The 22,168-nt window shown below is 56.4% G+C and overlaps 1 protein-coding gene across 1 annotated transcript in view; it reads left to right on the top strand.

The window, feature by feature from the left end:
* LOC139250201 (histone-lysine N-methyltransferase 2B-like) overlaps window positions 1–15,571 on the top strand; it is a 69,403-nt gene extending 53,832 nt beyond the window's left edge. Inside the window, exons 4-8 of the mRNA XM_070872694.1 lie at window positions 1,667–1,779; window positions 6,127–6,264; window positions 10,596–10,754; window positions 14,697–14,814; window positions 15,439–15,571. Of these exons, the coding sequence (XP_070728795.1) occupies window positions 1,667–1,779; window positions 6,127–6,264; window positions 10,596–10,754; window positions 14,697–14,814; window positions 15,439–15,521 (611 nt within the window). The 3' untranslated portion in view covers window positions 15,522–15,571. The remainder of the gene's footprint in view (window positions 1–1,666; window positions 1,780–6,126; window positions 6,265–10,595; window positions 10,755–14,696; window positions 14,815–15,438) is intronic.
* Window positions 15,572–22,168: the final 6,597 nt, after the last annotated feature.

The following is a 22,168-nucleotide window of genomic DNA, read 5'->3' on the forward strand; positions in this document are numbered from 1 at the left end:
GATTCCGGGGATGAGGGGGTTGACTTATGAGGAAAGGTTGAGGAGGTTGGGCCTCTACTCATTGGAGTTCAGAAGAATGAGAGGTGATCTTATCGAAACGTATCAGATTATGAGGGGGCTTGACAAGGTGGATGCAGAGAGGATGTTTCCACTGATGGGGGAGACTAGAACTAGGGGGCATGGTCTTAGAATAAGGGGCCGCCCATTTAAAACTGAGATGAGGAGGAATTTCTTCTCTCAGAGGGTTGTAAATCTGTGGAATTCACTGCCCCAGAGAGCTGTGGAAGCCGGGACATTGAATATATTTAAGACAGAGATAGACAGTTTCTTAACCGATAAGGGGATAAGGGGGCGGGCAGGGAAGTGGAGCTGAGTCCATGATGGGATCAGCCATGATGGTATTAAATGGCGGAGCAGGCTCGAGGGGCCGAATGGCCGACTCCTGCTCCTATTTCTTATGTTCATGGGTTCCCATCAACAGCTCTGAGACTCGCGTATCTACGAGTTCTCAGTGCTATTAATGGGAACAAAAGCAATCGCACAAAATAATAATAAAAGAAAAAACAGACCACACATATTTAAAATTAATTGAAATTCAAGTTCTGATGTCTTATAAAAAAAATAAATTATTTTCCCGATTTAAAAAAAAAAAAAAAATTTATTCTGTTTTTAAAAAAAGCTTACTGTAGTGGAGAGGATGTTTAACAATAAACTATAAAGTTTTTAATTTTATTTTACAATTCTATTTGTGTGGTTTAAAACACTTCCGCCTGTAAAAGATGGCTATGCGCCTTTTTTTTCAGGCGCAAGATTTTTGAGGACATTTCCCGGGCAACGTATGGGTAAATAGCCCAATCTTGCCCGTACAAATGTCCCCGCTCCCAATCTGCGACGGATCTGTCCAGCTCCAGCTCGACAGATCGGAAACGCTGGTCTTAGAAACATAGACAATAGGTGCAGGAGTAGGCCATTCGGCCCTTCGAGCCTGCACCACCATTCAATATGATCATGGCTGATCATTCCCTCAGTACCCCATTCCTGCTTTCTCTCCATACCCCTTGATCCCTTTAGCCGTAAGAGCCACATCCCTTTTGAATATATCTAACGAACTGGCCTCAACAACTTTCTGTGGTAGAGAATTCCACAGGTTCACCACTCTCTGGGTGAAGAAGTTTCTCCTCATCCCGGTCCTAAATGGCTTACCCCTTATCCTTAGACTGTGACCCCTGGTTCTGGACTTCCCCAACATCGGGAACATTCTTCCTGCATCTAACCTGTCCAGTCCCGTCAGAATTTTGTGTGTTTCTCTATGAGATCCCCTCTCATTCTTCTAAACTCCAGTGAATATAAGCCCAGTCGTATTGTGCGCTTAAAAAAACGGCTTTTGCGATGCCTTCCCGCGGTCCATACTCACTCTGTACGGACACGGGGCGTCGGAAATTCTGCCCCTATATGATTTTGCTGTCGATGTTTTCGCCGGATCTTACAGCTGGATGTCGGACAAGAATGTCGGGACAGTTTAGAGAGCGTGGAGGGGGTCGGGAGAAGTGGTGAGGTAGAGCTGGGTGTTGTCGGCGGGCATATGTGGGCAGTGAGTGGCAGCGTGATGGGGCATGGCGATGGTTGGCACGGTTTTGACTAACGGTTCTACGTGTGTTGCTTGCAGCCCTGTGCGGCGAGAGGGGCAGGACCCGGAACTCGGAGGCCCGTGCCATGCCCGACCCCGACGATGGACGGCAGTGCGCCCTGTGCCTGAAGTACAGCGACGACAAGCTCAACGTAGGTCCCCCTCAGCCGCAATGCGCACAGCTCCGAGAGGGAGGCCATTGGGGCCCCTCGAGCCCGTGCTGTGCCGGCTCTGTGACAGAGCGACCCCAATCAGTCCCACTCCCCCCCCCTGCCCTTTCCCCACAGCCCCGGCACATTTCCCCTTCCAGTATTTGCCCAATTCCCGGTTTGAAAGTCGCTATTGAACCTGCTCCGACCGAGCTTTCAGGCAGCGCGTTCCCGATCACAACAACTCGCTGCGTTAAAAACATTCTCCCCCATCTCCCCCTCTGGTTCCGTCGCCGATTATCGTCAATCTGTGTCCCTCTGGTTACCCGCCCTCCTGCCCCCGGGGAACACTTTTTCTCCTGATTTACTCCGTCACAACCCCTCGTGATTTTGAACACCTCGATCAAATCTCCCCCTTAACCTTCTCTGCTCCAAGGAGAACATAAAAACAGAGAAACACAAAGCAGGTGCAGGAGTAGGCCATTCGGCCCTTCGAGCCTGCACCACCATTCAATATGATCATGGCTGATCATTCCCTCAGTACCCCATTCCTGCTTTCTCTCCGTACCCCTTGATCCCTTTAGCCGTAAGGGCCACATCTAACTCCCTCTTGAATATATCCAACGAACTGGCCTCAACAACTTTCTGTGGTAGAGAATTCCACAGGTTCACAACGCTGAGTGAAGAAGTTTCTCCTCATCTCGATTCTAAATGGCTTACCCCTTATCCTTAGACTGTGACCCCTGGTTCTGGACTTCTCCAACATCGGGAGCATTCTTCCTGCATCTAACCTGTCCAATCCCATCAGAATTTTATATGTTTCTTTGAGATCCCCTCTCATCTAAATTCCAGTGAATATAAGCCTAGTCGATCCAGTCTCTCCTCATATGTCAGTCCTGCCATCCCAGGAATCAGTCTGGTGAACCTTCGCTGCACTCCCTCAATAGCAAGAATGTCCTTCCTCAGATTAGGAGACCAAAACTGAACACAATATTCAAGGTGAGGCCTCACCAAGGCCCTGATCAACTGCAGTAAGACCTCCCTGCTCCTATACTCAAATCCTCTCGCTATGAAGGCCAACCTACTATTTTCCGCCTTCACCGCCTGCATGCCAACTTTCAATGACTGATGTACCATGACACCCAAGTCTCGTTGCACCTTCCCCTTTACCAACACCCCCAGCTTCTCCAGTCTCTCCCCGTCACTGAAGTCCATCATCCCCAGGACCGTTCTGGTCACTCTCTTCCTTAACCCTCTCCCAGGCCTTCACATCCTTTCTAAAGTGTGCGGTGCCCAGAATCGGACACAATCCTCCAGCTTGGGGCCCAAGCAGTAATTTATAAGGGGTTTAGCAATAACTACCAGGGTCTTGTACTCCACAGCTCTATTGATAAAGGCATGGATCCCATCTGCTTTTTTTAAACAGCCTTATCGACCTGTCCAGCCAACTTCTCGCTTTGTGCGCACACAATCCCGGGTCTCTCTGTTCCTGCACCCACTTTACAATTGTACCCTTCATTGGAAAACTGCAAATGTAACGCCCCTATTTAAAAAAAAAAAAAAGGAGGCAGACAAAAAGCAGGAAACTATAGACCAGTTAGCCTAACATCTGTGGTTGGGAAAATATTGAAGTCCTTTATTAAAGAAGCAGTAGCAGGACATTTGGAAAAGCAAAATTCGGTCAGGCAGAGTCAGCATGGATTTATGAAGGGGAAGTCATGTTTGACAAATTTGCTGGAGTTATTTGAGGATGTAACGAACAGGATGGATAAAGGGGAACCAGTGGATGTGGTGTATTTGGACTTCCAGAAGGCATTTGACAAGGTGCCACATGAAAGGTTACTGCACAAGATAAAAGTTCACGGGGTTGGGGTAATATATTAGCATGGATAGAGGATTGGCTAACTAACAGAGAACAGAGATTAGGGGACGGGCGGGGAAGTGGAGCTGAGTCCATGATCGGATCAGCCATGATCGTATTAAATGGCGGAGCAGGCTCGAGGGGCCGAATGGCCGACTCCTGCTCCTATTTCTTATGTTCCTTATATTGTGTCTCATTCTTCCGACCAAAAGGTATCACTTCACAATTCTCTGCATTAACGATTGACTTCTCCCCAACACTGGGCGGGCGGGGGGGTGCTCGGTGGACTGTGGGGCCACCATTTCACGGTGGAGATGGAGGTGTTTGAAGTGACGCAGGGATTCGATAGGGGAGATACGCAGAAACTATTTCCTCTGGTCGGGAGGGATCAAGGTCATTGGACAGTCAAAGTTCGCCTGCAGGTTCAGGAAGGCTAGGGGAATGTTGGCCTTTATTGCAAAGGGGATGGAGTATAAAAGCATGGAAGTCTTGCTCCAGTTATACAGGGTATTGGTGAGGCCACACCTGGAGTACTGCGTGCAGTTTTGGTTTCCATATTTGCGAAAGGATATACTTGCTTTGGAGGCAGTTCGGAGAAGGTTCACTCGGTTGATTCCGGGGATGAGGGGGTTGACTTATGAGGAAAGGTTGAGGAGGTTGGGCCTCTACTCATTAGAATTCAGAAGAATGAGAGGTGACCTTATTGAATCATATAAGATTATGAGGGGACTCGACAGGATAGATGTTTCCTCTCTGGGAATCTAGAACTAGGGGCCATAGTCTCAGAATAAGGGGCCGCCCATTTAAGATGGAGATGAGGAGGAATTCCTTCTCTCAGAGGGTTGTAAATCTGTGGAATTTTCTGCCCCAGAGAGCTGTGGAAGCTGGGACATTGAATAAATTTAAGGCGGAGATAGACAGATTTTTGAGCGATAAGGGAGTGAAGGGTTATGGGGAGCGGGCAGGGAAGTGGAGCTGAGTCCATGATTGGATCAGCCACGGTCGTATTAAATGGCGGAGCAGGCTCGAATGGCCGACTCCTGTTCCTATTTCTTATGACGGGTACAGATAGCAATCGAAGATGGCGAATGAGGTGTTTGGCCTTTATCACAAGGGGGGACTAGAATCCAATGGGGTGGAAGTCATGCTTCAGTTGTACTGTGTTGTGGGTTTGACCCCCATCTGGAATCCAGAACAAGGGGGCGTCACCTTACAATTCGAGTCAGGAATCACTTCTTCATACAAAGGGCCGTGGGAATCTGAAACTCTCTCCCCCAAAACGCTGTCGTAGCTGGGGGGTCAATTGGAACTTTCAGTTGATAGATTTTTGTTGGATAAGGCCATGAAGGAATATGGAGCAAAAAGTAGGGGGATGGAGATGAGATACAGATCAGCCATGATCTGAAAAAATGGCGGAACAGGCTCAAGGGGCTGAATGGGCCTCCTCCTGACACCAGTGCCACTGCCTCCTCCAGTCGGGTTAACTGAGCCTCTGTGTAACACAGGAACAGGAGGAGGCCCATTCAGTCCCTCGAGCCTGTTTCACAGGAACAGGAAGAGGTCCATTCAGCCCCTCGAGCCTGTTACACAGGAACAGGAGGAGGCCCATTCAGCCCCTCGAGCCTGTTACACAGGAACAGGAGGAGGCCCATTCAGCCCCTCGAGCCTGTTACACTGGAACAGGAGGAGGCCCATTCAGCCCCTCGAGCCTGTTACACAGGAACAGGAGGAGGCCCATTCAGTCCCTCGAGCCTGTTACACAGGAACAGGAGGAGGCCCATTCGGCCCCTCGAGCCTGTTACACAGGAACAGGAGGAGGCCCATTCGGCCCCGCAAGCCTGTTACACAGGAACAGGAGGAGGCCCATTCAGCCCCTCGAGCCTGTTACACAGGAACAGGAGGAGGCCCATTCAGCCCCTCGAGCCTGTTGCACAGGAACAGGAGGAGGCCCATTCAGCCCCTCGAGCCTGTTACACAGGAACAGGAGGAGGCCCATTCAGCCATTCAATCAGATCACGGCTGATCTGTATCTTAACCCCATTTACCCGCCTTGGTTCCGTAACCCTTAATACCCTGACCCGACACAAATCTACCAAACTCAGTTTTGAAAGCCCCAATTGACCCCGGCCTTGTGGGAGAGAGCTCCAGATTCCCGCGGCCCTTTGTGTGAAGAAGTGCTTCCTGACATCACCCCTGAACGGCCTGGCTCGAATTTCAAGGTGACATCCCCCTTGTTCTGGACTGCCCCCTCACCCGAGGGAACCGTTTCTCTCTCGATCTCCCCGATCCGATTTCTTTAAATCATCGCTCCCTCAATATTCTACGCCCGAGGTGGGGCGGGAGGGGCGAGGATACCATTGTACGTAAGAAATAGGAGCAGGAGTAAGGCCACCCCGCCACTCGAGCTTCCACCGCGTCAGTGCGTGTCTGATTTGCGGCCGCTGACCGTGGTTTGACCGCTTCTCTCCTCCCCCCCCCCCCCCCCGCAGGACGCTGGGCGGCTCCTGTACATCGGCCAGAACGAGTGGACGCACGTCAACTGTGCCTTGTGGTCAGCGGAGGTGTTCGAGGAGGCCGACGGGTCACTGAAGAACGTGCACATGGCGGTGGGCCGGGGGAAGCTAATGGTGAGTGCCACTCCGCGCAGGGTGTGGGGGGTGGGGTCCGCGCTGCTGGGGAACCGGCTCCCAGAGCCCTCGTCTGCCTCGCCTTACCGTCCCCCATCTTTCAGTTCCGTCCCCCCCGCCCCCCCAGTTATAGATCCCACGGCCACTGTTTCGAAGAAGAGCAGGGGGTTGTGGGGGGGAGTTCTCCCCGGTGTCCTGGGGCCAATATTTAACCCTCAACCAAACATAACATTAAAAAAAACACAACTGGTCTGGGTCACGATCACATTGCTGTGTTTGTGGGAGCTTGCTGTGCGCAAATGCGCTGCCGCGTTTCCCACGTTACATCAGTGACCATACTTCCAAAGTCGTCATCACCAGAGGCAGTGCCTCGGAATCGAGGAAGACTTGCCTCCACTCTAAACACGAGTCCTGAGGTGGCTGAACAGTCCAATACGGGAACCACAGTCCCTGTCACAGGTGGGACAGATAGACGTTGAGGGAAGGGGAGGGTGGGACAGACAGACGTTGAGGGAAGGGGAGGGTGGGACAGATAGACGTTGAGGGAAGGGGAGGGTGGGACAGATAGACGTTGAGGGAAGGGGAGGGTGGGACAGATAGACGTTGAGGGAAGGGGAGGGTGGGACAGATAGATGTTGAGGGAAGGGGAGGGTGGGACTGGTTTGCCGCACGCTCCTTCCGCTGCCTGCGCTTGGTTTCTGCACGCTCTCGGGCGACGAAACTCGAGGTGCTCAGCGCCCTCCCGGATGCACTTCCTCCACTTAGGGCGGACTGGTCTTTGGGCCCAGGGACTCCCAGGTGTCGGTGGGGATGTTGCACTTTATCAGGGAGGCTTTGAGGGTGGTCCCTTGTAACGTTTCCTCTGCCCACCTTTGGCTCGTTTGCCCGTGAAGGAGTTCCGAGTAGAGCGCTCGCTTTGGGGAGTCTCGTGTCTGGGGGACATGCGGACAATGTGGCCCTGCCCAGCGGAGCTGGTCGAGTGTGGTCAGTGCTTCGATGCTGGGGATGTTGGGCCTGGTCGAGGACGCTAACGTTGGTGCGTCTGTCCTCCCGGGGGATTTGCAGGATCTTGCGGAGACATCGTTGGTGGTATTTCTCCAGCGACTTGAGGTGTCTACTGTACACGGTCCGTGTCTCTGAGCCACACAGAAGTATGGCGGAGAGACACTGCTGGCGCGAATACACGACCTCATCTCTCTCATCTGGAGGGAGGGAGAGCATGCCGGGAGATCTCGGAGATGTGGTGATCGTGACCATCTTTAAAAAAGGCTACAAGTCCGACTGAGGCAGCTACAGAGGATTTGGAAGAAGAGCAGGAGCAGTTCTCCCCGTGTCCTGGTGCCAATATTTATCCCTCAACCAAACATAACATTAACAAAACACACATGGTCTGGATCGTTATCAGAATGCTGTTTTTTTTGGGAGCTTGCTATGCGTGAATGGGCTGTCACATTTCTTACGTTACACCAGTGACCACACTCCAAAAGTACTTTGTTGACGTCCGGTGGTTGTGAAAGCTGCGATAGAAATCCAAGTCTTTTCTTTTTCTGATGGTGTCGGTCTTTATAAGGCAGGTTATTAGGCAGCACATAGCAAATTGATCCACTCTCCTGCTTCTCCAACTTACCCTCCCTTCGTTCCTGTGATGCAGCTCCCAACAGGTACAGGGGGTTAGATACAGAGTAAAGCTCTCTCTACACTGTCCCATCAAACACTCCCAGGGCAGGTACAGGGGGTTAGATACAGAGTAAAGCTCCCTCTACACTGTCCCATCAAACACTCCCAGGGCAGGTACAGGGGGTTAGATACAGAGTAAAGCTCCCACGACACTGTCCCATCAAACACTCCCAGGGCAGGTACAGGGGGTTAGATACAGAGTAAAGCTCCCTCTACACTGTCCCATCAAACACTCCCAGGGCGGGTACAGGGGGTTAGATACAGAGTAAAGCTCCCTCTACACTGTCCCATCAAACACTCCCAGGGCAGGTACAGGGGGTTAGATACAGAGTAAAGCTCCCTCTACACTGTCCCATCAAACACTCCCAGGGCAGGTACAGGGGGTTAGATACAGAGTAAAGCTCCCTCTACACTGTCCCATCAAACACTCCCAGGGCAGGTACAGGGGGTTAGATACAGAGTAAAGCTCCCTCTATACTGTCCCATCAAACACTCCCAGGGCAGGTACAGGGGGTTAGATACAGAGTAAAGAATTATCGCTCGAAACCTCCCCCCAATTACTTTCAATCCACGCCCCCTGGTTGTTGACCCCTCTGCCAAGGGAAACAGGTCCGTCCTATCCACTCTATCCAGGCCCCTCATCATTTTATACACCTCAATCAGGTCTCCCCTCAGCCTCCTCTGTTCCAAAGAAAACAACCCCAGCCGATCCAATCTTTCCTCATCGCTAAAATTCTCCAGTCCCGGCAACATCCTGGTAAATCTCCTCTGTACCCTCTCCAGTGCAACATCCTGGTAAATCCCCTCTGTACCCTCTCCAGTGCAACATCCTGGTAAATCTCCTCTGTACCCTCTCTCGTGCAACATCCTGGTAAATCTCCTCTGTACCCTCTCCAGTGCAACATCCTGGTAAATCTCCTCTGTACCCTCTCCAGTGCAACATCCTGGTAAATCTCCTCTGTACCCTCTCCAGTGCAACATCCTGGTAAATCTCCTCTTTACCCTCTCCAGTGCAACATCCTGGTAAATCTCCTCTGTACCCTCTCCAGTGCAACATCCTGGTAAATCTCCTCTGTACCCTCTCCAGTGCAACATCCTGGTAAATCTCCTCTGTACCCTCTCCAGTGCAACATCCTGGTAAATCTCCTCTGTACCCTCTCCAGTGCAACATCCTGGTAAATCTCCTCTGTACCCTCTCCAGTGCAACATCCTGGTAAATCTCCTCTGTACCCTCTCCAGTGCAACATCCTGGTAAATCTTCTCTAGATTTGGGAGTCATTTTTGGCGCACCGTGGCTGCAGTGTGCACCGTCTACAAGATACACCGCGGCAACTCGCCAAGGCTTCTTCGGCAGCACCTCCCAAACCCGCCACCTCTACCCGCCTCGAAGGACAAGGGCAGCAGGTCCATGGGAACACCACCCCCTCCACGTTCCCTTCCCAGTCACACACACACCATCCCTCGACTGGGAAATATATCGGCCGTTCCTTCATCGTCGCTGGGTCACAATCCCGGAACTCCCTCCCTAACAGCACTGTGAAATAAGACCTCCACACCATCTCCTTGCATCTCAAACCGCTTTACAGCCAATGAAGTACTTCTCTCGAAGTGCGGGCAGTAGTGGGAAACGCGGCAGCCAATTTGCGCACAGCAAGCTCCCACACACAGCGATGTGATAATGACTCGGATCGTCTGTTTTTAGTGATGCTGGTTGAAGGATAAATATTGGCCCCAGGACACCGGGGAGAACTCACCCTGCTCTTCTTCCAAATAGTGGCCCCGGGATCTTTTACATCCACCTGAGGGCAGATGGAGCCTCGATTTAATGTCTCATCCCAAAGACAGCCCCTCCGACAGTGCGGCGCTCCCGCAGTACAGCCCCTCCGACAGTGCGGCGCTCCCTCAGTACAGCCCCTCCGACAGTGCGGCGCTCCCTCAGTAGCCCCTCCGACAGTGCGGCACTCCCTCAGCACTGCCCCTCCGACAGTGCGGGACTCCCTCAGTACAGCCCCTCCGACAGTGCGGGGCTCCCTCAGCACTGCCCCTCCGACAGTGCGGCACTCCCTCAGCACTGCCCCTCCGACAGTGCGGCACTCCCTCAGTACTGTCCCTCCGACAGCGCAGTACGGCACTCCCTCAGTACAGCCCCTCCGACAGTGCGGCGCTCCCTCAGTACAGCCCCTCCGACAGTGCGGCGCTCCCTCAGTACTGCCCCTCCGACAGTGCGGCACTCCCTCAGTACTGCCCCTCCGACAGTGCAGCGCTCCCTCAGTACTGCCCCTCCGACAGTGCGGCACTCCCTCAGTACTGCCCCTCCGACAGTGCGGCACTCCCTCTGTACTGCCCCTCCAACAGCGCAGTACGGCACTCCCTCAGCACTGCCCCTCCGACAGTGCGGCACTCCCTCAGTACTGCCCCTCCGACAGTGCGGCACTCCCTCTGTACTGCCCCTCCGACAGCGCAGTACGGCACTCCCTCTGTACTGCCCCTCCGACAGCGCAGTACGGCACTCCCTCAGTACTGGCACTGGGTGGTGTAGGATCGCGCTCGAGTCTCTGGAGTGGGGGCTGGAGCCCACGAGAGGGGGCGAAGCGATGTCCAGTTCAGGGGCCACCTCCGAGTCTAATTGTCTGCTCCTTCTTTTCCCCGCCCAGCGCTGCGAACACTGCCAGCGACCAGGAGCGACAGTGGGTTGCTGCCTGTCCTCCTGTCAAAGCAACTACCACTTCATGTGTGCACGGGCCTGCAAGTGCGTGTTCGAAGAGGACAAGAAGGTGTACTGCCAACGACACAAGGACTTGGTGCAGGGAAAGGTGCGTACTGTAGACACAGACCCGTGTCCCGTCACCGTGCGGGGGAATCACACAGACACAGACCCGTGTCCCGTCACCGTGCGGGGGAATCACACAGACACAGACCCGTGTCCCGTCACCGTGCGGGGGAATCACACAGACACAGACCCGTGTCCCGTCACCGTGCGGGGGAATCACACAGACACAGACCCGTGTCCCCTCACCGTGCGGGGGAATCACACAGACACAGACCCACGTCCCGTCACCGTGCGGGGGAATCACACAGACACAGACCCACGTCCCGTCACCGTGCGGGGGAATCACACAGACACAGACCCACGTCCCGTCACCGTGCGGGGGAATCACACAGACACAGACCCACGTCCCGTCACCGTGCGGGGGAATCACACAGACACAGACCCACGTCCCGTCACCGTGCGGGGGAATCACACAGACACAGACCCACGTCCCGTCACCGTGCGGGGGAATCACACAGACACAGACCCACGTCCCGTCACCGTGCGGGGGAATCACACAGACACAGACCCACGTCCCGTCACCGTGCGGGGGAATCACACAGACACAGACCCACGTCCCGTCACCGTGCGGGGGAATCACACAGACACAGACCCACGTCCCGTCACCGTGCGGGGGAATCACACAGACACAGACCCACGTCCCGTCACCGTGCGGGGGAATCACAGACACAGACCCACGTCCCGTCACCGTGCGGGGGAATCACAGACACAGACCCGTGTCCCGTCACCGTGCGGGGGAATCACACAGACACAGACCCACGTCCCGTCACCGTGCGGGGGAATCACAGACACAGACCCGTGTCCCGTCACCGTGCGGGGGGAATCACACAGACACAGACCCGTGTCCCGTCACCGTGCGGGGGAATCACACAGACACAGACCCACGTCCCGTCACCGTGCGGGGGAATCACAGATACAGACCCACGTCCCATCACCGTGCGAGGGAATCACAGACACAGACCCACGTCCCGTCACCGTGCGGGGGAATCACAGACACAGACCCACGTCCCGTCACCGTGCGGGGGGAATCACAGACACAGACCCGTGTCCCGTCACCGTGCGGGGGGAATCACAGACACAGACCCGTGTCCCGTCACCGTGCGGGGGAATCACAGACACAGACCCACGTCCCGTCACCGTGCGGGGGAATCACACAGACACAGACCCGTGTCCCGTCACCGTGCGGGGGAATCACACAGACACAGACCCACGTCCCGTTACCGTGCGGGGGGAATCACACAGACACAGACCCACGTCCCGTCACCGTGCGGGGGAATCACAGACACAGACCCACGTCCCGTCACCGTGCGGGGGAATCACACAGACACAGACCCACGTCCCGTCACCGTGCGGGGAATCACAGACACAGACCCGTGTCCCGTCACCGTGCGGGGGAATCACAGACACAGACCCACGTCCCGTCACCGTGCGGGGAATCACAGACACAGACCCGTGTCCCGTCACCGTGCGGGGGAATCACAGACACAGACCCACGTCCCGTCACCGTGCGGGGGAATCACAGACACAGACCCGTGTCCCGTCACCGTGCGGGGGAATCACAGACACAGACCCACGTCCCGTCACCGTGCGGGGGAATCACACAGACACAGACCCACGTCCCGTCACCGTGCGGGGAATCACAGACACAGACCCACGTCCCGTCACCGTGCGGGGAATCACAGACACAGACCCGTGTCCCGTCACCGTGCGGGGGAATCACAGACACAGACCCACGTCCCGTCACCGTGCGGGGGAATCACAGACACAGACCCGTGTCCCCTCACCGTGCGGGGGGAATCACACAGACACAGACCCACGTCCCGTCACCGTGCGGGGGAATCACAGACACAGACCCACGTCCCGTCACCGTGCGGGGGGAATCACACAGACACAGACCCACGTCCCGTCACCGTGCGGGGGAATCACAGACACAGACCCGTGTCCCCTCACCGTGCGGGGGGAATCACACAGACACAGACCCGTGTCCCCTCACCGTGCGGGGGGAATCACACAGACACAGACCCACGTCCCGTCACCGTGCGGGGGAATCACAGACACAGACCCACGTCCCGTCACCGTGCGGGGGGAATCACACAGACACAGACCCACGTCCCGTCACCGTGCGGGGGAATCACAGACACAGACCCGTGTCCCCTCACCGTGCGGGGGGAATCGCACAGACACAGACCCGTGTCCCCTCACCGTGCGGGGGAATCACAGACACAGACCCACGTCCCCTCACCGTGCGGGGGAATCACAGACACAGACCCACGTCCCCTCACCGTGCGGGGGAATCACACAGACACAGACCCACGTCCCGTCACCGTGCGGGGGAATCACAGACACAGACCCGTGTCCCATCACCGTGCGGGGGAATCACACAGACACAGACCCACGTCCCGTCACCGTGCGGGGGAATCACAGACACAGACCCGTGTCCCCTCACCGTGCGGGGGGAATCACACAGACACAGACCCACGTCCCGTCACCGTGCGGGGGGAATCACACAGACACAGACCCACGTCCCGTCACCGTGCGGGGGAATCACAGACACAGACCCACGTCCCGTCACCGTGCGGGGGAATCACACAGACACAGACCCACGTCCCGTCACCGTGCGGGGGAATCACAGACACAGACCCACGTCCCGTCACCGTGCGGGGGGAATCACACAGACACAGACCCGTGTCCCGTCACCGTGCGGGGGAATCACAGACACAGACCCACGTCCCGTCACCGTGCGGGGGAATCACACAGACACAGACCCGTGTCCCGTCACCGTGCGGGGGGAATCACAGACACAGACCCGTGTCCCCTCACCGTGCGGGGGGAATCACACAGACACAGACCCACGTCCCGTCACCGTGCGGGGGAATCACAGACACAGACCCACGTCCCGTCACCGTGCGGGGGGAATCACACAGACACAGACCCACGTCCCGTCACCGTGCGGGGGAATCACAGACACAGACCCACGTCCCGTCACCGTGCGGGGGAATCACACAGACACAGACCCACGTCCCGTCACCGTGCGGGGGAATCACAGACACAGACCCACGTCCCGTCACCGTGCGGGGGAATCACACAGACACAGACCCACGTCCCGTCACCGTGCGGGGGGAATCACACAGACACAGACCCACGTCCCGTCACCGTGCGGGGGGAATCACACAGACACAGACCCGTGTCCCGTCACCGTGCGGGGGGAATCACAGACACAGACCCGTGTCCGGTCACCGTGCGGGGGGAATCACAGACACAGACCCACGTCCCGTCACCGTGCGGGGGGAATCACACAGACACAGACCCACGTCCCGTCACCGTGCGGGGGGAATCACACAGACACAGACCCACGTCCCGTCACCGTGCGGGGGAATCACACAGACACTGACCCACGTTCCGTCACCGTGCGGGGGAATCACAGACACAGACCCACGTCCCGTCACCGTGCGGGGGAATCACACAGACACAGACCCACGTCCCGTCACCGTGCGGGGGGAATCACACAGACACAGACCCACGTCCCGTCACCGTGCGGGGGAATCACAGACACAGACCCACGTCCCGTCACCGTGCGGGGGGAATCACACAGACACAGACCCACGTCCCGTCACCGTGCGGGGGGAATCACACAGACACAGACCCGTGTCCCGTCACCGTGCGGGGGAATCACAGACACAGACCCGTGTCCCGTCACCGTGCGGGGGAATCACAGACACAGACCCACGTCCCCTCACCGTGCGGGGGAATCACAGACACAGACCCACGTCCCGTCACCGTGCGGGGGAATCACACAGACACAGACCCGTGTCCCTCACCGTGCGGGGGAATCACAGATACAGGCAGTGCGCGCTCTGACGCCACTGCTGGAAAGCCCCACTGTGCATTTCTGACGCCACCCTGCTAATCGCTGCCTTGTCTCCAGACTGTTCTCGACGATGGCTTCGAGGTGATGCGGAGAGCCTACGTAGATTTCGAAGGAATCACGCTGCGTCGCAAGTTTCTCACAGGGCTGGAACCCGAGAACATCAGCATGGTGATTGGTGAGTGTGTGCCCAGGGACTGTGTTGGGATCACGGGCTTTTACAGATCGTCAACACGCACAGCCCCCCCCTCTGTCGGACCCTCTCCGCCCCCCCCACCCCTCCTCTGTCAGACCCTCCCTCTGTTTCTGTCTTTACAAAATTGATTCCTGGGATGAGAGGACTGTCTTATGACGAGAGATTGAGTAGACTTGGCCGATACTCTCTGGGGTTTAGAAGAATGAGAGGTGATCCCATTGAAACACACCAGATTGTGAGGGGGCTTGACAGGGTCGATACAGGGAGGGTGTTTGCCCCCCCGGGGCTGGGAAGTCTAGAACCAGGGGTCACACAGTCTCAGGATAAGGGGTCGGCCATTGAGGACTGAGATGAGGAGGAATTTCTTCACTCGGAGGGGAGGTGAATCTTTGGAATTCTCTGCCCCAGAGGGCTGTGGGGGCTCAGTCGTTGAGTATATTCAAGGCCGAGATCGAGAGATTATTGGATATTAAGGGAATCGAGGGATCGGGCGGGAAAGGGGAGTTGAGGTCGAAGGTCAGCCGTGATCTGATTGAATGGCGGGGCAGGCTCGAGGGGCCGTAACTTACGATCGCTCTCTCTCTCTCTCTCTCTCTCTCTCTGCAGGCTCGATGACCATCGACAGTTTGGGCATACTGACTGAGTTGTCAGAATGTGAAGGACGCATTTTCCCCGTCGGTTATCAGTAAGTGTGCTGTTTGTTGTGTGTGGGCGTGGGTACTGACGGTGCAGGGGTCTGTGTTGTTTTTTACTTGATCTGTCGGCGTTTCCCCCCCCCCCCTCTCCCCTCTTATTTGCCCCTCTCTTGAAGATGCTGACTGCTTATGTGTGAGGAGGACACAAACAATCTGCAAAAGGACAGAGACAGGCTAAGTGAGTGGGCAAACATTTGTCAGATGGAGTATAATGTGGGAAAGTGTGAGGTCATGCACTTTGGCAGAACAAAAATCAAAGAGCAAGTTATTATTTAAATGGAGAAAGATTGCAAAGTGCTCAGTACAGCGGGACCTGGGGGTTACTTGTACATGAAACACAAAAGGTTAGTATGCAGGTACAGCAAGTGATCAGGAAGGGCCAATGGTATCTTGGCCTTTATTGCAAAGGGGATGGAGTATAAAAGCAGGGAAGTCTTGCTCCAGTTATACAGGGTATTGGTGAGGCCGCACCTGGAGTACTGCGTGCAGTTTTGCTCTCTGTATTTACCAAAGGATATACTTGCTTTGGAGGCAGTTCAGAGAAGGTTCACTCGGTTGATTCTGGGGATGAGGGGGTTGACTTATGAGGAAAGGTTGAGGAGGTTGGGCCTCTACTCATTGGAATTCAGAAGAATGAGAGGTGATCTTATCGAAACGTATCAGATTATGAGGGGGCTGGACAGGGTGGATGCAGAGAGGATGTTCCCACTGATGGGGGAGACTAGAACTAGGGGGCATGGTCTTAGAATAAGGGGCCACCCATTTAAAACTGAGATGAGGAGGAATTTCTTCTCAGAGGGTTGTAAATCTGTGGAATTCACTGCCCCAGAGAGCTGTGGAAGCTGGGACATTGAATATATTTAAGACAGAGATAGATAGTTTCTTAAACGATAAGGGAATAAGGGGGCGGGCAGGGAAGTGGAGCTGAGTCTATGATCGGATCAGCCATGATCGTATTAAATGGCGGAGCAGGCTCGAGGGGCCTGCTCTTATTTCCTCTGAAACCCGACCTTCCCTTTTGTAATGTACGCACCTTCTGAGTATGCTCAGAGTTTGTGGGGCTGTTGCATTGGGAGTGGCTTAGCCAGTCACATGATGTTCACAAGACTCAATAAAACCCCAGCCAGTTGGGTTCGGGGGGGGGGATCCACGATGGGGCAGGTGGTTGTGAGCCCGGTGGATGAACTGATAATGTATAGTGTGATTGTTAAACCTTTTGCTAATAAACCAACTAGTTCTCAATAGCGATGTGTTGCTATGAATTCTTAAGCAAACAAGCCATGAAGCAAATACATTGCAGTACCTACTGAATCTGCATTGTACCACTCTCGAGAGCCGAATAGCCTTCCAGTTGTGCAGCCCAATACTGCACAGGCTTCCAGGGTGCATGGGCCAACACTAATTGATAATTGACACTAAACTGATGGAGGGTGTGGAAGGGGCTTGGATGTGGACGTGCTGTAGAGCTGCCCTGAGGTACGTTCTCTGGGCAGAACACGCACACGAAAAAGGAGAGGGAGGCGGAGAGGTTTAGGGAGGGAGTTCCAGAGCCTGGAGCCCCAGGCAGCTTGAGTGTTGTGGTCAGTTTTGGTCTCCTAATCTGAGGAAGGACATTCTTGCTATTGAGGGAGTGCAGCGAAGGTTCACCAGACTGATTCCCGGGATGGCAGGACTGACATATGAAGAAAGACTGGATCGACTGGGCCTGTATTCACTGGGATTTAGAAGAATGAGAGGGGATCTCATAGAAACATATAAATTCTGACGGGACTGGACAGGTTAGATGTGGGAAGAATGTTCCCGATGTTGGGGAAGTCCAGAACCAGGGGTCACAGTCTAAGGATAAGGGGTAAGCCATTTAGGACCGAGATGAGGAGAAACTTCTTCACCCAGAGAGTGGTGAACCTGTGGAATTCTCTACCACAGAGAGTTGTTGGGGCCAGTTCGTTAGATATATTCAAAAGGGAGTTAGATGTGGCCCTTACGGCTAAAGGGATCAAGGGGTAAGGAGAGAAAGCAGGAATGGGGTACTGAGGGAATGATCAGCCATGATCATATTGAATGGTGGTGCAGGCTCGAAGGGCCGAATGGCCTACTCCTGCACCTACTGTCTATGTTTCTATGCACACACTGAGAGAATGCTCACAGATTTGTGGGGCTGTTGAGTTGCGAGGGGCTTAGCAAGTCATGTGATGTTCACAAGACTCATTAAAACCCCGGTCCAGTTGGGTTTGGAGGATCCACGATGGGGCAGGTGGTTGTGAGCCTGGTGGATGAACCGGTAGTGTGCGGTGTGATTGCTAAACCTTTTGCTAATAAACCGACTAGTTCTCAATAGCGATGGTGTTGCTATGAATTCTGAAGCAAAGAACACACGAGTCAAATACATTGCACCTGATTGAGATTTGGTACTTGTTAGGGTAAGATTGAGGGGCGATCTGATGGAGGGGTTTGAGATGATTGAAGGATTGGATCAAGGAGATCGAGAGAGAAACTGTTCCCTCTGGTGGGGGCAGTCCAGAACAAGGGGGCGTCACCTTAAAATTCGAGCCAGGCCGTTCAGGGGTGATGTCAGGGAGCACTTCTTCACACAAAGGGCCGCGGGAATCTGGAATTTTCACCCCATCATCATCATCATAGGCAGTCCCTCAGAATCGAGGAAGATTGCTTCCACTGCTGATGTGAGTCCTTAGGTGACTGAACAGACCAATACGGGAACCACAGTCCCGGTCACAGATGGGACAGATAGGCGTGGAGGGAAGGGGGAGGGTGGGACAGATAGACGTTGAGGGAAAGGGGAGGGTGGGACAGATAGACGTTGAGGGAAGGGGGAGGGTGGGACAGATAGACGTTGAGGGAAGGGGAGGGTGGGACAGATAGACGTTGAGGGAAGGGGAGGGTGGGACAGACAGACGTTGAGGGAAGGGGAGGGTGGGACAGATAGACGTTGAGGGAAGGGGAGGGTGGGACTGGTTTGCCGCACGCTCCTTCCGCTGCCTGCGCTTGGTTTCTGCACGCTCTCGGCGACGAGACTCGAGGTGCTCAGCGCCCTCCCGGATGCACTCCCTCCACTTCGGGCGGACTGGTCTTTGGGCCCAGGGACTCCCAGGTGTCGGTGGGGATGTTGCACTTTATCAGGGAGGCTTTGAGGGTGGTCCCTTGTAACGTTTCCTCTGCCCACCTTTGGCTCGTTTGCCCGTGAAGGAGTTCCGAGTAGAGCGCTTGCTTTGGGGAGTCTCGTGTCTGGGGGGACATGCAGACAATGTGGCCCTGCCCAGCGGAGCTGGTCGAGTGTGGTCAGTGCTTCGATGCTGGGGATGTTGGGCCTGGTCGAGGACGCTAACGTTGGTGCGTCTGTCCTCCCGGGGGATTTGCAGGATCTTGCGGAGACATCGTTGGTGGTATTTCTCCAGCGACTTGAGGTGTCTGCTGTACACGGTCCGTGTCTCTGAGCCATACAGGAGGGCGGGTATCACTACAGCCCTGTAGACCATGAGCTGGGGGTGAGGTACCTACTGTACATGGTCCATGTCTCTGAGCCATACAGGAGGGCGGGTATCACTACAGCCCTGTCGACCATGAGCTCGGTGGTGGATTTGAGGGCCTGGTCTTCAAACACTCTCTTCCTCAGGCGGCCGAAGGCTGCACTGGCGCACTGGAGGCGGTGTTGTATCTCGTCAATGCCTGCCCTTGGTGATAGGAGGCTCCCGAGGTATAGGAAATGGTCCACGTTGTCCAGGGCCGTGCCGTGGATCTTGATGACTGGGGGGCAGTGCTGTGTGGTGAGGACAGGCTGGTGAAGGACCTTGGTCTTACGGATGTTTAGTGTAAGGCCTGTGCTTTCATACGCCTCGGTGAATACATCGACTATATCCTGGAGTTCAGCCTCAGAATGTGCCCAAAAAGGTGTTGAGGCCAGGGGTCAATTGGAGCTTGGAAGACTGAAATCGCGAGCTTTTTTTTGGGTCAGAGTTATTAAGGGCTACGGAACCAAGGCAGGTAGATGGAGTTCAGAAACAGTTCAGTCGCGATCTCATTGAATGGTGGAAGGTTAAGGAGAGGACTGACCAGAACGATCCTGGGGAATGAGGGTCTTCAGTGACTGGGAGACTGGAGACGCTGGGGTTGTTCTCCTTGGAGCAGAGAGGGTTTAGGGGGAGATTTGATCGAGGTGTTCAAAATCACGAGGGGTTGTGACCAAGTCAATGAGGAGAAAGTGTTCCCCGGGGGCAGGAGGGCGGGTAACCAGAGGGACACAGATTGACGATAATCGGCGATGGAACCAGAGGGGGAGATGGGGAGAATGTTTTTAACGCAGCGAGTTGTTGTGACCGGGAACGCGCTGCCTGAAAGCTCGGTCGGAGCAGGTTAAATAGTGACTTTCAAACCGGGAATTGGGTAAATACTGGAAGGGGGAAATGTACCAGGGCTGTGGGAAAAGGGCAGGGGGGAGTGGTACTGATTGGGTCGCTCTGTCACAGCCGGCACAGCACGGGCTCAAGGGGCCCAATGGGATCCTCCTGTGCGCTATACGACTGTCAGCGACGTCACTCCCACGTTTGATCAAATGGTTACATCCAACCCTCCGCCCCCTCCGGTTTACCCACGAGTCTCACTGCTCTCTCGTTCACCCTGGTCTCTCTCTCGCCGCGCGCTCTCTCTCTCTCGCCGCGCGCTCTCTCTCTCTCGCCGCGCGCTCTCTCTCTCTCGCCGCGCGCGCTCTCTCTCTCGCCGCGCGCTCTCTCTCTCTCGCCGCGCGCTCTCTCTCTCTCGCCGCGCGCTCTCTCTCTCTCGCCGCGCGCTCTCTCTCTCTCGCCGCGCGCTCTCTCTCTCTCGCCGCGCGCTCTCTCTCTCTCGCCGCGCGCTCTCTCTCTCGCCGCGCGCTCTCTCTCTCTCGCCGCGCGCTCTCTCTCTCTCGCCGCGCGCTCTCTCTCTCTCGCCGCGCGCTCTCTCTCTCTCTCGCCGCGCGCTCTCTCTCTCTCTCTCGCCGCGCGCTCTCTCTCTCTCTCGCCGCGCGCTCTCTCTCTCTCTCGCCGCGCGCTCTCTCTCTCTCTCGCCGCGCGCTCTCTCTCTCTCTCGCCGCGCGCTCTCTCTCTCTCTCGCCGCGCGCTCTCTCTCTCTCTCGCCGCGCGCTCTCTCTCTCTCTCGCCGCGCGCTCTCTCTCTCTCTCGCCGCGCGCTCTCTCTCTCTCTCGCCGCGCGCTCTCTCTCTCTCTCGCCGCGCGCTCTCTCTCTCTCTCGCCGCGCGCTCTCTCTCTCTCTCGCCGCGCGCTCTCTCTCTCTCTCGCCGCGCGCTCTCTCTCTCTCTCGCCGCGCGCTCTCTCTCTCTCTCGCCGCGCGCTCTCTCTCTCTCTCGCCGCGCGCTCTCTCTCTCTCTGCCGCGCGCTCTCTCTCTCTCTCGCCGCGCGCTCTCTCTCTCTCTCGCCGCGCGCTCTCTCTCTCTCTCGCCGCGCGCTCTCTCTCTCTCTCGCCGCGCGCTCTCTCTCTCTCTCGCCGCGCGCTCTCTCTCTCTCTCGCCGCGCGCTCTCTCTCTCTCTCGCCGCGCGCTCTCTCTCTCTCTCGCCGCGCGCTCTCTCTCTCTCGCCGCGCGCTCTCTCTCTCTCTCGCCGCGCGCTCTCTCTCTCTCTCGCCGCGCGCTCTCTCTCTCTCTCGCCGCGCGCTCTCTCTCTCTCTCTCGCCGCGCGCTCTCTCTCTCTCTCGCCGCGCGCTCTCTCTCTCTCTCGCCGCGCGCTCTCTCTCTCTCTCGCCGCGCGCTCTCTCTCTCTCTCGCCGCGCGCTCTCTCTCTCTCTCGCCGCGCGCTCTCTCTCTCTCTCGCCGCGCGCTCTCTCTCTCTCTCGCCGCGCGCTCTCTCTCTCTCTCGCCGCGCGCTCTCTCTCTCTCTCGCCGCGCGCTCTCTCTCTCTCTCGCCGCGCGCTCTCTCTCTCTCTCGCCGCGCGCTCTCTCTCTCTCTCTGCCGCGCGCTCTCTCTCTCTTCGCCGCGCGCTCTCTCTCTCTCTCTCGCCGCGCGCTCTCTCTCTCTCTCGCCGCGCGCTCTCTCTCTCTCTCGCCGCGCGCTCTCTCTCTCTCTCGCCGCGCGCTCTCTCTCTCTCTCGCCGCGCGCTCTCTCTCTCTCTCGCCGCGCGCTCTCTCTCTCTCTCGCCGCGCGCTCTCTCTCTCTCTCGCCGCGCGCTCTCTCTCTCTCTCGCCGCGCGCTCTCTCTCTCTCTCGCCGCGCGCTCTCTCTCTCTCTCGCCGCGCGCTCTCTCTCTCTCTCGCCGCGCGCTCTCTCTCTCTCTCGCCGCGCGCTCTCTCTCTCTCTCGCCGCGCGCTCTCTCTCTCTCTCGCCGCGCGCTCTCTCTCTCTCTCGCCGCGCGCTCTCTCTCTCTCTCGCCGCGCGCTCTCTCTCTCTCTCGCCGCGCGCTCTCTCTCTCTCTCGCCGCGCGCTCTCTCTCTCTCTCGCCGCGCGCTCTCTCTCTCTCTCGCCGCGCGCTCTCTCTCTCTCTCGCCGCGCGCTCTCTCTCTCTCGCCGCGCGCTCTCTCTCTCTCGCCGCGCGCTCTCTCTCTCTCGCCGCGCGCTCTCTCTCTCTCGCCGCGCGCTCTCTCTCTCTCCGCCGCGCGCTCTCTCTCTCTCGCCGCCGCGCTCTCTCTCTCTCTCGCCGCGCG

This window comes from Pristiophorus japonicus, unplaced genomic scaffold (assembly GCF_044704955.1).
Source record: "Pristiophorus japonicus isolate sPriJap1 unplaced genomic scaffold, sPriJap1.hap1 HAP1_SCAFFOLD_350, whole genome shotgun sequence".
NCBI lineage: Eukaryota > Metazoa > Chordata > Chondrichthyes > Pristiophoridae > Pristiophorus > Pristiophorus japonicus.